This window comes from Babylonia areolata, chromosome 15, assembly GCF_041734735.1.
Source record: "Babylonia areolata isolate BAREFJ2019XMU chromosome 15, ASM4173473v1, whole genome shotgun sequence".
Lineage (NCBI taxonomy): Eukaryota > Metazoa > Mollusca > Gastropoda > Neogastropoda > Buccinidae > Babylonia > Babylonia areolata.
The window spans coordinates 19,868,035-19,884,607 of record NC_134890.1 but is presented as its reverse complement, the minus strand read 5'-3'; the positions used below and the strand labels follow the sequence as shown (position 1 = coordinate 19,884,607).

The 16,573-nt window shown below is 45.4% G+C and overlaps 1 protein-coding gene across 1 annotated transcript in view; it reads right to left on the bottom strand.

The window, feature by feature from the left end:
* The window catches only part of LOC143290294 (nose resistant to fluoxetine protein 6-like), a 25,555-nt gene extending 9,119 nt beyond the window's left edge, over positions 1 to 16,436 (bottom strand). Inside the window, exons 1-7 of the mRNA XM_076599644.1 lie at positions 16,328 to 16,436; positions 14,863 to 14,944; positions 12,688 to 13,085; positions 11,000 to 11,167; positions 7,683 to 7,776; positions 4,021 to 4,195; positions 1,714 to 1,796 (exon numbers count right to left, since the gene is read on the bottom strand). Coding sequence (XP_076455759.1) covers positions 1,714 to 1,796; positions 4,021 to 4,195; positions 7,683 to 7,776; positions 11,000 to 11,167; positions 12,688 to 13,085; positions 14,863 to 14,944; positions 16,328 to 16,436 — 1,109 coding nt within the window. The remainder of the gene's footprint in view (positions 1 to 1,713; positions 1,797 to 4,020; positions 4,196 to 7,682; positions 7,777 to 10,999; positions 11,168 to 12,687; positions 13,086 to 14,862; positions 14,945 to 16,327) is intronic.
* Between the last annotated feature and the right edge of the window lie 137 nt (positions 16,437 to 16,573).

Sequence of the window (16,573 nt, the reverse complement as noted above, 5' to 3'; positions counted from 1 at the left end):
GGCACTAGCAGGTCTGCACATATGTTGACCTGGGAGATCGTAAAAATCTCCACCCTTTACCCACCAGGCGCCGTCAGCGCGATTCGAACCCGGGACCCTCAGATTGACAGTCCAACGCTTTAACCACTCGGCTATTGCGCCCGTCAGACAGGCAAACAATCAGCTGTGAAAGTAATACAGCACTCCGTGTATCAGGCAGGAAAACAGTGGCCTGTGTACATGTAACGCATGAATATGTGTCGGAAAGGATAATAGTGCCCCTGTGATACATGAATCCGTGTCAGACAGACAAACAGTGATCTGTGTAATACAAGAATCTGTGTCACACAGGAGAATAGTGACCCGTGTAATGCAATAATATGTGTCAGACTGAAAAACAGTGACCTATATAATACATGTGTCCACTGGAAAACAATGTAAAACAAAAAAACAAACAAACAAAACAACCAACAACAACAACAAAAACAGCAATCCATGTGTCAGACAGGAGAATAGTTACGTGTGATGGCCTAGAGGAAACGCGTCCACCTAGGAAGCGAGGGAATCTGAGCGCGCTGGTTCGAATCACGGCTCAGCCGCCGATATTTTCTCCCCCTCCACTAGACTTTGAATGGTGGCCTGGACGCTAGTCATTCGGATGGGACGATAAACCGAGGTCCCGTGTGCAGCATGCACTTAGCGCACGTCAAAGAACCCACGGCAACAAAAGGGATGTTCCTGGCAAAATTCTGTAAAAAAAAAAAAATCCACTTCGATAGGAAAAACAAATAAAACTGCACGCAGGGGAAAAAAAAAAAGCGGGGTGGGGGTGGGGGGTGGGGTGGCGGGGGGTGGGGGGGGGGGGTGGCGCTGTAGTATAGCGACGCGCTCTCCCTGGGGAGAGCAGTCCGAATTTCACACAAAGAAATCTGTTGTGATAAAAAAAAAATAAAAAAAAAAAAAAATAACGGTGTGTTGGTTGGTAGGTGATTAGCTGGTAGAATGGTTAAAGTGACAGACAGACACGGTGTTTTGGTGTGGGGGTTGTTAGCTCGTAGGATAATTTAAGTGACGGACAAACAGACAGACAAAGAAGCAGACAGGTAAACAGATGAAGAAATGAAAAAAAAAGTGAAAGTGAAAGAACAACGAGGCTAGGGGAGTAAAGGATTAAACAACAACAACAAAAAGGGTTAAGTTTTTTTTCTGTTTTCAGTGTGCACAGCTTCAGGTCAATCCTGCTTATGCTTCTGGTATAAAGACCAGTCTGGAGCTTCCTTTTTTTCAGTGTATGAGTTTGTTCCAATGTACCGTTTATTTACTTGTAGAGCTGTATTTTCAATGGTTTCTCCAGGCAATGGTAAATCATTTACAGCTTAGTCTTTTGTGAAGGACTATGACTCTCAAACTAGGAGGCAAAATTGCACTGGCTCTTATGCTGCAGCCTTGGGGGCTAGTTGGCTTTTGGGAACCATCCCAACGCCGACTGTCCTAAAACCCTCTTGGCTGAGAGAGTGGGGATGTAACTTGGGCAAGACACTCTCCACTATAATCAAATTCTAGCGCAAATAGTCGGAATAGCAGTTGCCTCCTCTGCTGTTCTGATGGTCATAGTCGGACACGACTGACTATCATATATAGTACTCGCTGAATAGGTAGCATAAGCAGCATTTACCTGAAGTTGTGTAGCTTGTCAACGGAGATAGTCACCACTCTTTAACGTTGATTACTCACTTCAAAGACCACGGGATCAGCACGAGAGGGGCCAGGAAGGAAAACTGCATGTCATTGGACAGGTACCAGGACCACCCAAAACACTGCAACGAAAACATTTATCAAAATGAGGTTATCATGTTTATTTATGTGTCTGCTTGTATGCCTGCTTCAGTTAGCTCTACATTGTGAAAAACCAAGTATACCTACATCAATAAAACAGAGTATGGCTGCCTACATGGCGGGGTTAATAAACAAAACGGTCATACACGTAAAATGTAACACGTCTGTATGTGTGTGTATGTGTGCGTGACTGAAACCTGATTGAATGACACAGGAAACGAATGATGAGCGCCCAGTGGTAGCTGTCAGTCAGCTCTACACGGACTGTTGAATCTGCTATTCGGAAGCTGCCTGTCAGAAAGGCACTTGGGCTTGATGGGATCAGTGGTGTAGCTCCTGAAGACATGTGCCTCAAAGCTGTGTGGTGTATTCAGTAGCCTGTTCACGTGGTCTCTGAGTGATTGCCATGAACCTGCTTTGTGGAAACATTCAGTGATCAGCCCAGTGCTCCATAGCCCTGACCCCATGAAATGTTCAGAACGCAGCGTCCTGAAACACATTCTAGCACACAACACCCTATTATGATCAATACCACTTCGCATATAAATCCAACCGGAGTACTGCTGATGCCACATTTACACTCTTGCACCATGCATACACTCGCCTGGAGAACCCAAATTCGTTTGTTCGCATTTTTATTTATTGACTTTTCATCGGCATTTTCAGCCACATCTCATGGTACGTAAGCTTTTTTCATTTAGCATCAGTCCAAACCTCATTTTATGGGTAAACAGTTTTCTTGTTCATTGAACTCAGTCCGTTTTGGACAAGTTCTCTCTTATATGAAGACAGCTTCCTCTTCTATGAAGACAGCCTCCACTGGTGCCCCTCAAGGTACAGTCCTGTCACCTGTTCCTTTCACGTTGTATATAAAAGACTGCACCGGCTCAAACACAACTCCTCTAAGTATGCTGATGACTCAACCCTAGAGGATCTGTCAAATTCTGATGCTGTTTATTTTGAGCAAGTTCAACTATTTTCCTCCTGGTGGAATGAGAATTACTTAGATCTTAATGCTGAAAAAACAAAAGAAATGATAACTTAGTTTAGAAAAACAAAACAAAAAAACACCTCTCCAATCCTTGACGTGTTCATCAATGATATAAAGGTTGAAAGAGTGCTTGAATACAAATACCTAGGAACTATTCTTGATTATAAGCTGGATTTTACTTCTAATACAAATTCTATTCACAAAAAGTGCCAGTCTCGCATCTATTGTCTACAGAAACTCCGAAATACTAGAGTTAATTCAAAAGTACTTCAAGGGTTTTATAGATGCTTTATTGAATCTGTTTTGACATTCTCTTTTATATGCTGGGTTGGGGGTCTCGCTTTAAGGAATAAGAATATGCTGAACAAGATTGTGAATGTGTGCTGTAAAGTTGTGGGTGTGAAACAGGACAGCTTGAGGAATTGTACAATGTCAGAGTAAGACAGAAAGCCACATGCATTTCAAGCGACAGAAACGCTGGTAAATTATCATCAACTCCTACCTCCGCACAAACGTTTTTATTCCAATGTCAATTCAGCTATTAAACAACAATAACTGATAATCAGATATGTGACAAAAAATGTTTGCTAGAGTGTATGTGCGTGGAATGGGACATCTGAACTCAAAGCACTGTTGAATTGCATGTTGTCATTACATGTCTATGTCTGCATTTAGTATGTTTTTTTATGCCTTTCCTTTAACTGTGATTATCATTGCACGTGTATGGTTGTGATGATGTGCGTATTATTTACTAGATTACCTTTTCAGGGTTTCAGTTGTTATTGTTGTTGTCTACTGTGATTATTGATTGTATGCATGGCTTGACCTAGGCTGACATCTAAGCAATTTATGTCGTTTTATGTATACATGTTGAATGACTATGGTTTTCGTGTACCAATTGTTTCTAGACCACAAATGAATTTCTCTTGCTGAGATAAAGTATTCTCTATTCTGTACCCATGTAGGCAGCCTGTTGAGCAAATGACTCGGTGTTTGTAAAGTGCTTACAGCTTGGTCTCCAACCGAGGATAGGCGCTATATAATCACTGTCTTCATCATCATCATTGTCATCGCCGTCATCTCTATATCATTATCGATGCCAACACCATCACGCCCATGGTGACAGCCGGGTTTTTTTGTTTGTTTGTTTGTTTTATTTTTATTTTTATTTTTTTATTTTTTTGGGGTTTTTTTTTTTGTCCCAGTGCACATACCATCTTTTCGAGGTCTCCGATCTTCAGGTTGTTGATGTAGAGAAGGTTTAGGTACCAGTCCTCTCTGCAGGAGGTTTCACTGTCCATACCAATGGTGTACTGGAAGGGTCCTTCCTTCAGATAGGGGAAGATTCCGATGTACACCCACAGCAGGACAGCGTACAAGGGAGTCAGTCTGCACATCAAACAAAAACAAAATGCTTGATGACATGTTCCAAACAGAAAACTGTTTAAAAACCAAAGCCAAAATAAAAACCAAAAACTCAAAGCGGGTGGAACTTAAAAGTATGCTTGTAAATACGGGTGGTTTTACAACCTCGTTTAGATCCTTGTTCCGCCATGTGTTTATCTAAAGAACTTGTCCGAATGTATGTACCGTGCCTCTCTGAAAAACAGTTCCTCGGTACCTCCACTGTGTGTGTGTGTGTGTGTGTGTGTGTAGCACAGAATCACACACACTCTCTCTCTCCTACTTTTCTTTTTCTCCCACCCCCTCTTTCTCTCCCCCTCTTTCTTTCGCTTTTTCTCCACCCCCTCTCCTTCTCCCTCCCTCTTCCTCTCCCCATATCACTCTCATTCTCTCTCTGTTTCTGTCCCCATCACTCTCTCCCTCTCCCTCCCCTCTCTCTCACTATGTCTCTCTCTCTCTCTCTCCCTCTCTCTCTCTCTCTCTCTCCCCCCCCCCCCCCCCCCCCGATTTCTCCCTCCCCCTCTTTCTCCCCACTCTACCCCCCTTACTCTTCCCTCCCTCGCCCCATCTCTGTCTGTCTGTCTGTCTGTCTCTTACTCCCACCAACTCCTCCCTCTCTCTGTCTCTCTCCTCCCTCTCTCTCCCTCAGCCTCTCTTTCTCTTTCCATGTATCTTTCTTTCTCAGACATCAGAGGACGGATCATATATCCAAACTCAATATCCACAGGATGTCCCCCTCCCTCCCCTCTCTCACTCCCCCCTTCTCTCCCTCCCTATCTCTCACTCTCTGTCTTCTGTCTCTGTCTCTGCCCGTCTGTCTGTCTGTCTGTCTCTCTTTCTGTCTCTGTGTCCCTCCCTCTCTCTCTCTCTCTGTCGCTCCCTCTCTTTTAACCATCAGAGGACATTCCTACCTCCACACACTATGGAATTAATACAGAATCCCCCCCCCCCCTCTTCTCTCTCTCTCCACCTATCTCTCTCTCCCTCCATCTTTCTCTTTCTCTCTGTCTCTCTCTCTCTCCCCTTCTCTCGCTCTCTCTCTTTCTGTCTCTCTGTCCCTCCCTCTCTCTCTGTGTCTCTGTCTCCCTGCCCCCCTCTCTCTCTCTCTCTCTCTCTCTCAGCTGGCAGAGAACAACCCTACCACCACACATTATGGAAGTAATACAGAATGTCCACCCCTCTCTCTTCACCTCTCCCTCTCTCCCTCCATCTTTCTGTCTCTCTCTGTCCCTGTCTGTCTGTCTGTCTCAGCCATCAGAGAACGACCCTATGTCCAGACTATTCTATGGATGTAATACAGAATGTATCCTCTCTCTCTCTCTCTCTCTCTCTCTCTCTCTCTCTCTCTCTCTTTCTTTCTCTCAGCCACCAGAGTACGACCCTACCACCACACTCTATGGAAATAATACAGAATGACCCCCCCTATCTCTCTCCCCACCCCTCTCTCTCTCTCTCTCTCCATATCCCCCCCCTCCCCATTCTCTTTATTACTCTCTGTGTGTCTCTCTATGCCCCGCCCAATCTCTCTCTTAGCCACTCTAAGGAAATAATACTGAATGTTCCCCTCTCTCTCCACCTCTCTCTCTCCCTCAGTCTTTCTGTCTCTCTCTGTCTCTGTCTGTCTGTCTCTCTCAGCCATCAATGAACGACCCTAAATCCAGACTACTCTATGGATGTAATACAGAATGCATCCCCTCTCCCTCCCCCTCTCTCCTCTCTCTCTCTCTCTCTTTCTGTCTCTCTGTCCCCACCCCTTCTCTCTCTCTCCACCTCTCTCTCTCTCTGCCCCCCCCCCCCCCCTCCCTCTTTTCCTCTCTCAACCATCACAGAACAAATAGTAAAGAATGGTAACTCTCTCCATACACAAGGTGCACAACTTCAAGTCAGGGCTGCTCACGCTACCGATTCAGCCAGCACACGGGTAAATAAAAGGTACATTGGAACAAACCCAGACACTTCCTCAAAAAAAAAAAAGGAAGCGCCGGGCCCTGTCCTTATACCGATCATTTGACAGCAGCAAAGACAGAGAGCAACCTTACCTCCACAGTCTATGGAAGTAGTACAGGAACACACCGCTAATCGTCAGCCCGGATTTCTCTGTGGTCCGCAGGAACAGGAAAGAGGACAAACACCCACTGGAAAAGAACAACTGCTAATGAAGAAAAAAACCCAAAAAACTAATAATATATAAGCTGCAAGCTGGGGACGGAGGGTGTGGGGGGGGGGGGGGGGGGGGGGGGGGGTAGGGAGGAAGAGAAGAGGGAGTTAGCAATGAATGCAAAAAACAACAACAACAACAAAAAACAACTTCTTATTAGTGAGCGATGTGTGAACTCACTGTTTCTTCAAAGCGGAGGTTAGAACGAAGCACAACAAGCGACGGCTGTTCTGTATTCGTCGATTGTTTTCTTTTTTTTTTCTTTTCTTTTTTTTTTAATCAAATCACAACAGATTTCTCTGTGTGACATTCGGGCTGCTCTCCCCAGGGACAGCGCGTCGCTATACTACAGCGCCACCCTTTTTTTGTATTTTTTTTCCTGCGTGCAGTTTTTTTGTGTGTTTTTTTTTCCCTATCGAAGTGGATTTTTCTACAGAATTTTGCCAGGAACATCCCTTTTGTTGCCGTGGGTTCTTTTACGTGCGCTAAGTGCATGCTGCACACGGGACCTTGGTTTATCGTCTCATCCGAATGACTAGCGTCCAGACCACCACTCAAGGTCTAGTGGAGGGGGAAAAAATATCGGCGGCTGAGCCGTGATTCGAACCAGCGCGCTCAGATTCTCTCGCTTCCTAGGCGGACGATTACCTCTAGGCCATCACTCCGTTGTTCGTCTTAAGAAAAAAAAAAGTTATATCAGACCCCCCACCTACCCCTACCCCTCCAATGCCCCCACCCACCCTAAAAATGGGGGGGGGGGGAGTGTGGGGATGCAGTTGGGTTGGAAGTTGGAAGTGGGGTGGTGGTTGGTGAAATGAACTGAGTGTGTGAGAAATGGCTTGAGTGTGTTTGTAGGTTGTGTATGTGTGTGTGTGTGTGTGTGTGTGTGTGTGTGTGTGTGTGTGTGTGTGTGTGTGTGTGTGTGTGTGTGTGTGTGTGTGTGTGTGTGTACGTGTGTGTGTGTACACGCGTGCACGTGCGCGTGTGTGTATGCGCGTGTGTACGAGCGTATATGTGTATGCGTGTATGTATGTTTGTGCATGCGTATTGTGTGTGTGTGTGTGTGTGTGTGTGTGTGTGTGTGTGTGTGTGTGTGTGTGTGTGTGTGTGTGTCCGCGCGCGAGCGCGTGTGTGTGTCTGTGTGTGTGTGTGTGTACGCATGTGTAATAGCGTATGAGTGTGTATGCGTGTATGTAATATTTTGTGCAAGCGTATGTATGGATGCATGCATGCTAATGTTGTGTGCTGATATAGAAAAAAAACAACCAGAACAACAAAACAACAACAAAACCAAATCATCACCATCATTCTTACCTCAGCAGGAAGAAGGTGTCCACCGCCAGTACACCAGAGGGGAACACTGTGAAGGTGAACCTCTCCATCAGCTTGTACATGTACAGCCCGTTACCTGTTTTAAAATAAAACGTCACAGCAACACACGTCCAGCTTGATTTGACACTCCCTGGCTGCCACAACCCGTGAAATTCACGGCGGGCATAGTGATGTCACTGATGATATCATCATCATCAAAAGAAGGGGCGGGCATAGTGATGCCACTGATGATATTATCATCATCAAAAGAAGGAGAGGGCATAGTGATGTCACTGATGATATCATCATCATCAAAAGAAGGAGAGGGGATAGTGATGTCACTGATGGCATCATCACCAAAAGAAGGACGGGCATGTGATGTCACTGATGACATCATCATCAAAAGAAGGGCGGGCATGTGATGCCATTGATGACATTATCATCACCAAAAGAAGGACGGGCATGTGTTGTCACTGATGACATCATCATCAAAAGAAGGGACGGGCATAGTGATGTCACTGATGGCATCATCATCAAAAGGGCGGTCATGTGATGACACTGATGACGTCATCATCATCAAAAGAAGGGCGGGCATGTGATGTCATTGATGATATCATCATCATCAAAAGAAGGAGCGGGGATAGTGATGTCACTGATGGCATCATCATCAAAAGAAGGAGCGGGGATAGTGATGTCACTGATGGCATCATCATCAAAAGAAGGGCGGTCATGTGATGACACTGATGACGTCATCATCAAAAAAGAAGGGCGGGCATAGTGATGTCACTGATGATATCATCATCAAAAGAAGGGCGGGCATGTGATATCATTGATGACATTATCATCATCAAAAGAAGGGGCGGGGATAGTGATGTCACTGATGAAATCATCATCAAAAGAAGGGGCGGGCATAGTGATGCCACTGATGATATTATCATCATCAAAAGAAGGAGAGGGGATAGTGATGTCACTGATGGCATCATCACCAAAAGAAGGACGGGCATGTGATGTCACTGATGACATCATCCTCAAAAACGAAGGGCGGGCATAGTGATGTCACTGATGGCATCATCACCAAAAGAAGGACGGGCATGTGATGTCACTGATGACATCATCATCAAAAGAAGGGCGGGCATGTGATGCCATTGATGACATTATCATCATCAAAAGAAGGGCTGGCATAGTGATGTCACTGATGACATCATCATCAAAAAAGAAGGGCGGGCATAGTGATGTCACAGATGACATTACCATCAATAGAAGGGCGGGCATAGTGATCTCACTGATGACATCATCATCAAAAAAGAAGGGCGGGCATAGTGATGTCACTGATGACATCATCATCGAAAAGTGTAGTGTAGTGGTATAGGTCGTTGGGAGGTAAGTGGGTCATCAGTTACCTATTGTTGTTATAGTAGTGGAAGTGATGGTAGTTAAGAGGTAAGAAGGTCGTCTATTAGTAGTGGTAGTAGGTAGCTGGGAGGTAAGTAGGTCGTCTAGTAATAGTTGTGGTAGTAGGTAGTTGGGAGGTAAGTAGTTCGTCTAGTAATAGTTGTGGTAGTAGGTAGTTGGGAGGTAAGTAGTTCGTCTAGTAGTAGTTGTGGTAGTAGGTAGCTGGGACGTAAACAGGTCGTCTAGTAGTATTGGTAGTCGGTAGTTGGGAAGTAAGTAGTTCGTCTAGTAGTAGTTGTGGTAGTAGGTAGCTGGGACGTAAGTAGATCATCAGTTACCTGTTGATGATTGATGAAGTAGTGGAAGTGGTAGTAGGTAGTTGGGAGGTAAGTAGGTCGTCTAGCAGTTGTAGTAGTAGATAGCTAGGAGGTAAGTACGGCGTCAGTAGTCAGTAGCTGGGAGGTAAGTAGGTTGTCACTAATCGGTGGTTGGGAGGTAAATAGGTCGTCAGTAGTCAGTAGTTGGGAATTAAATAGGTCGTCAGTGGTCAATAGCTGGGAGGTAAGTAGGTCGTCAGTAATCGGTAGTTGGGAATTAGGTCGTCAGTGGTCAGTAGCTGGGAGGTAAGTAGGTCGTCAGTAGTCAGTAGTTGGGAATTAGATAGGTCGTCAGTGGTCAGTAGCTGGGAGGTAAGTAGGTCGTCAGTAGTCAGTAGTTGGGAATTAAATAGGTCGTCAGTGGTCAGTAGCTGGGAGGTAAGTAGGTTTTCAGTAGTCGGTAGCTTGTAGGTAAGTAGGTTGTCAGTAGTCAGTAGCTGGGAGGTAAGTAGGTTGTCAGTAGTCAGTAGTTGGGAATTAGATGGGTCGTCAGTGGTCAGTAGCTGGGAGGTAAGTAGGTTGTCAGTAGTCAGTAGCTGGGAGGTAAGTAGGTCGTTAGTGGTCAGTAGTTGGGAGCTAAATAGGTCGTTAGTGGTCAGTAGCTGGGAGGTAAATAGGTCGTCAGTAGTCAGTAGTTGGGAAGTAAAGAGGTCGCCAGTAGTGAGTAGCTGGGATGTGAATAGGTCGTCAGTAGTCGGTTTTTGGGAAGTAAATAGGTCGTCAGTAGTCAGTAGTTGTGAGGTGAACATATAGTCAGTAGCTGGGAAGTAAATAGGTCGTCAGTGGTCAGTAGCTGGGAGGTAAATAGGTCGTCAGTAGTCAGTAGTTGTGAGGTGAACATGTAGTCAGTAGCTGGGAGGTAAATAGGCCGTCAGTGGTCAGTAGCTGGGAGGTAAATAGGTCGTCAGTGGTCAGTAGCTGGGAGGTAAATAGGTCGTCAGTAGTCAGTAGTTGTGAGGTGAACATGTAGTCAGTAGCTGGGAGGTAAATAGGCCGTCAGTGGTCAGTAGCTGGGAGGTAAATAGGTCGTCAGTAGTCAGTAGTTGTGAGGTGAACATGTAGTCAGTAGCTGGGAGGTAAATAGGCCGTCAGTGGTCAGTAGCTGGGAGGTAAATAGGCCGTCAGTAGTCGGTAGTTGGGAAGTAAATAGGTCGTCAGTAGTGAGTAGCTGGGATGTGAATAGGTCGTCAGTGGTCTGTAGCTGGGAGGTAAATAGGCCGTCAGTCGTCAGTAGCTGGGAGGTAAATAGGTCGTCAGTGGTCTGTAGTTGGGAGGTAAATAGGTCGTCAGTAGTCAGTAGCTGGGATGTGAATAGGTCGTCAGTGGTCTGTAGTTGGCAGGTAAATAGGTCGTCAGTAGCTGGGATGTGAATAGGTCGTCAGTGGTCTGTAGCTGGGAGGTGAATATGTCGTCAGTGGTCTGTAGCTGGGAGGTGAATATGTCGTCAGTGGTCTGTAGCTGGGATGTGAATAGGTCGTCAGTGGTCTGTAGCTGGGAGGTGAATAGGTCGTCAGTGGTCTGTAGCTGGGAGGTGAATATGTCGTCAGTTACCTGTAGCGGGGCCAAGCATGGTGAAGGCGTGGCCAAGGATCACCCAGGTGATGCTCAGGACCCGGATCCCGTGCAGACAGCCGATGTCCGCCGGGTTCTGCTTACAGCTCAACACTTTCTCCCCGTTCCTCAGCACTGAGAAACTCAGCAGCATCTTGCTCAGCACACCTGTGAACCATTCGTCTAATTACCTGTGTGGTGTGGGTTCATTCGCCATAGGTTTTGACATACATTCTTTGGTTCGTTCGGTTTGTTTCTTTGTGGGTTTTTTTTTGTTTGTTTGTTTGTTTGTTTTTTTGTGAGATAATAATGATGGTGGTGGTAACAACAACAACAACAACAACAACAACAACAACAACAACAACATAATAATAATAATAATAATAATAAGACGAAGAAGAAGAAGAAGAAGATGATGATGATGATGACGATGAAGAACAAGAACAAAAACAAGAACAAGAGAGAAAAAACATGAAGAAGAACAAGAACAAGAGGAAACGAAGAACAAAGACATGAAGAAGAAGAAGGAGGAGGAGGAAGAGGAGGAGGAGGAGGAGGAGGAAATATTTCCAGTGCGCACTCCTCTAGTATCGATGGCCATTTAGGCATTGCGCAAGAACTCGCCAACCTTGTCAAAGACCTGACGAAAAATCGACACAGGCATCGATGACATGGCATAGAAATCAGCCCCGAAAAGTCCAAGCTAATGGTTAGCCACAACACCACCTTTACTGCCGATGCAACTGACTTCGTGTTGAAGCTGAGAACTGTTCTATAGTTCACTTACCTCGGATCTGTCATTATCAATGAGGGATCTAAACCAGAAATCCTCTCAAGGGCAGCGTTGAAAACATCAACGATGTCCAGACTGGAACCTTTATGGATATCAGATACACTGATAAGCAAGCGCGTCAAACCGACAAGCAGCACACTGGACCATGTGTATGAAGATCTGCTGTCATTAGTTTAGAAAAGAAAGCTATTGTTGGTATGACCACTTAAAAAAAGATCCATGGCCGTGTTAAAGCAGTTCTCCAGGTAACTGTTGCGGGAGGGGAATAGAGGGGAATACAGAATAAGAAAGGACAGAATAAACCATTTGCAGAGGCCCGGGCTTTCACACACACACACACACACACACACACACACACACACACACACACACACACACACACACACACACACACAACCGACAGACTCTGATAAATCTGGTGACCAGTTCTGTGTTGTTTGCCCCAGTGACTGTCAACAGTGTTGAGGGAGAAGGAGGGCTCCATTGGTATAATATGGCTGGCCATGCGCTTTATGAGAGAAGATTATGATGATGACAAGGAACTTAATGGAACAGATTCACACACACACGCGCGTGCGCACACACACATACACATACACACATACACGCTCACACACACACGCACACACACACACACACACACACAAACACACATGCACACGCGCACGCTTCGATAGCCACAGCTAATGTAAAACAAATGTTTAAACAGGCTTACATCTCTTTAGAGACTGTTTAGATAATGTTTGCAGTTATCTATTTCTTTGACGTAATCTGAATATATTTTCTTCACAAACACACACACACACACACACACACACACACACACACACACACACACACACACACACACACACACACACCAAAAAAAAAAAAAAAAAAATCCTCTCAAACTCACCTTCTTCAGCACGTCGACTCGAACCGCTCTGGACTTTGCTGCCGGAAGCCGCCTCATTGACGAAGACCCCGCCATTATGATGTTTGGCCACGCCTCCTTCTATGTCGGTCATGTCTACTTTCTCCTTCTCCTCACAGTGCTTGACGTAGCTACTGGGCACACTCCCCTTCACCTGACTTCCGTTACAGGCTTTAGGGGCGTCCCCATTGGACAGATTGTCGTTCACGTGACCTCCGTCAGGTTTGCGAGGCGCATCGTCATTGGTCACAAATCCATTGTTGGTGAAGCCCTTGGCCTCCTTTTGCTTGGTTGACTGTTGTTTCTCTTCCCGGCTGTCCAAGATGATCCCGTAAGCAGTGCCAGCCGCACACAGCAGAGCTAGAACGGCCAGTGTGGTCCTGGAATGGAGAGGAAGAGAATAGCATTGTATTGTATTGTATTGTACTGCATTGTATTGCATTATGTTGCATTGTAATGTATTACGTTGCGTTGTAGTGTACTGTAGTGTAGTGTGTTGTGTGTTGCGTTGCGCTGCGTTTCGTTACAGTATATTGCAGTGTACTATACTGTACTGACTGTACTGTACTGTACTGAAGACGTTTCCCTCTAATCCACCCTTTCTACCCACTTCCTATCCTACCCTCCCTTCTCTACCCCCCCCCACCCCCCACTATCATCCCTCCACCTTTCTACCCTTCGCTCCCCTCCTCCACTTACCTCTCCCCTCCTCCACCCTCTCCCTATCCCTCCCACTAACCTACCCCTCCCCCTCCCCCATCCATCCCCCTGTCTCCTAATCTTCCCCATTCTACCCCATCCCTTCTACCCTTCCCCTGATCCTAACCCTCCCCACCCCGACCTATCCCACCCTCCCCTCTAGCCCCATTTCTACCCCTCCCCCTATCCTAACTTCACCACTAGCACCCCTATCCTACCTTCCCCTCTAGCTCCCATTTCTACCCCTCCCCTTATCAAACCTTTCCCCACTATGCTATCCTACCTTTCCTTCTACCCCTCTCCTTATCCCACCCTTCTCCACTATGCTATCCTACCTTCCCTTCTACCCCTCTCCTTATCCCACCCTTCCCCACTATGCTATCCTACCTTCCCTTCTACCCCTCCGCTTATCCCACCCTTCCCCACTATGCTATCCTACCTTTCCTTCTACCCTTCCCCTTATCCCACCATTCCCCACTATGCTATCCTACCTTTCCTTCTACCCTTCCCCTTATCCCACCCTTCCCCACTATGCTATCCTACCTTCCCTTCTACCCCTCCCCTTATCCCACCCTTCCCCACTATGCTATCCTACCTTCCCTTCTACCCCTCCCCTTATCCCACCCTTCCCCACTATGCTATCCTACCTTCCCTTCTACCCCTCCGCTTATCCCACCCTTCCCCACTATGCTATCCTACCTTCCCTTCTACCCCTCCCCTTATCTCACCCTTCCCCACTAGCACCCCTGTGCTGTCCTACCTTACCTTCTAACCCCCATTTCTACCCCTCCACCGCGAGCCACCCTTTCATACCCCATAGTCTGTAGACCCCCGCCCCATGCAACCACTTCCGCTCTCGCTCACTATCGATATTCTTCCAGGATGATAAATAATAATGATAAACTGGGAATTATCCAAAAAATATTTCACTGAATAATAGATGGAGGCTTTATATATGAGAACAGATTTATACAACATTGGAAATACAAAGAAAATGAAGTAAACAGACAACGCAGAATTCGATTTGGTGCACATCTTGAAATTATGGCGTTGATGGCTTGGTTAGACAGCGTTGTAAGACGAAAGCCTGGTCAAAATTAGGGTGAGAGTTTGGGCGATCTCTGAGGGGATCACACCCAGCATTTCTAAATTTCTGTTCTTTGGAGAAAAATGTGTGGACTGTCTTCCAGTATGTCCTAAGCATTCACACATTCATGCAGTTTAGGGCAGCGATAAAGAGATAGCTAAAGAAGTAGGAAATGGAGTGGAATAGTGGAGGGTGTAGGATATGGGGATATTGAGAAACAACAACAACAAAAACAGAATGACAGGATATATATATATATATATATATATATATATATATATATATATATATATATATATAAGGTAGACGTAGACCCACATCACCCACAGAGGAACGCACTGCACTGCAACAGTGTGTATATATTTACTCACGTGACACCAATGAACAGGTTGTCTCCCTTGGGGTCACGTGGTCCGCTGCACGTGATGCCTTTGCGCTCGCTTCCCAGGGCGTCTGTGTGTTGATTCCATCAATCAGTTAGACCTTCATTGACTCTGGTTGTTGTTTTTTCTTCTGTCATTCAGTCAGTCGGTCAGGCAGCAAAGAAACAGTCAGTCAAGTTATCAGAAAGTCAGTCAAAGCCACCGGAAATAACAACAACAACGATGATATTATCATAATAATCATCATCGTCATCATCATCACCATCATCATCACCATCATCATTATAATCATAGACCCGACTAACAAAATTGATATGTGAAACGGCCCTAATAATAGTAATGATAATCATCATCATCATCATCATCATCATTATCATAAAGGAATTAATCTTGGAGAGGAAGTGGAGGAGGAGGTGTTTAATTATAACTCTGTTTCTGTGTTTCCTAATTGTTCAAAATTATTTTTTCTATTGATCATTTTTATTTTATTTCTATATAATTATTTTATCTAATACTTTAATTATCAATTTGTTAATTTAATTACTTGTTGTTTATTATTTATTTATCTTATTTTGCTTCATTTTATTATTATTTTCCGTTGAGGGCTAAGCGCGTTGGGTTACGCTGCTGGTCAGGCATCTGCTTGGCAGATGTGGTGTAGCGTATATGGATTTTTCCGAACGCAGTGACGCCTCCTTGAGCTACTGAAACTGTTGAGGGCTGACTAAGCGTGTTGAATTACACTGTTAGTCATGCATCTGCTTAGCAGATGTGGTGTAGCGTATATGGAATGACAAGAGTTAAGAGCTTGCATTCATTGCGTTCTTTAATGGGCAGCCAGTGTGGAGTTTTGAGGAGATGGAGGTTGAGCATGATGATGTCTGGAGGCTTTGAGTACGAGTCTTGCCAGGTTCTTCTGCTCTCATGTCCCAGTCATAACACATGCAACCACTACTCTGACACATACATCTTCCAACCCCCACTTTTTTTTTCTTCTTTTTTTTTTCGGGGTTCGGGGTGGTCTGGTATTACTCTTAGTGAAAAGATGTAAATTCGATGAACTACACACACACACACACACACACACACACACACACACACACACACACGGATATATGTATGTATGTGTGTATATATATATATATATATATATATATATATATATACAGAGAGAGAGAGAGAGAAACACACACACACACACACACACACGGATATATGTATGTATGTATATATATATATATATATATATATATATACACACACACAGAGAAACACACACACACACACACACACACACACACACACACACACACACACACAAACACACGCACACGCACACGCACACACATGCATTCACATATACGCAGACGCGCGCGCGTACACACAGACACAGACACACAGACACACCCACCCACCCACCCACCCACACACCCACCCACACACACACACTCACCCAGAGCAGGCTGGAACAGACCATACAGGTCCGTTTCACTGCACGACGTGGGCACACACAGGTGCATCATCATCGGACGGCCTTGCGCGGAAGCGGCCTGGATCAGCATCACGTCGTTGGTTCGTTAGCACGTTCGTTTGTTTGCATGTTGGTTTGTTGGCAAGTTGGTTTGTTTACAAGTTGGTTTGTTTGCATGTTCGTGTGTTTGCATGTTCGCACGTTTGCAAGTTCGTTTGTCTGCATGCT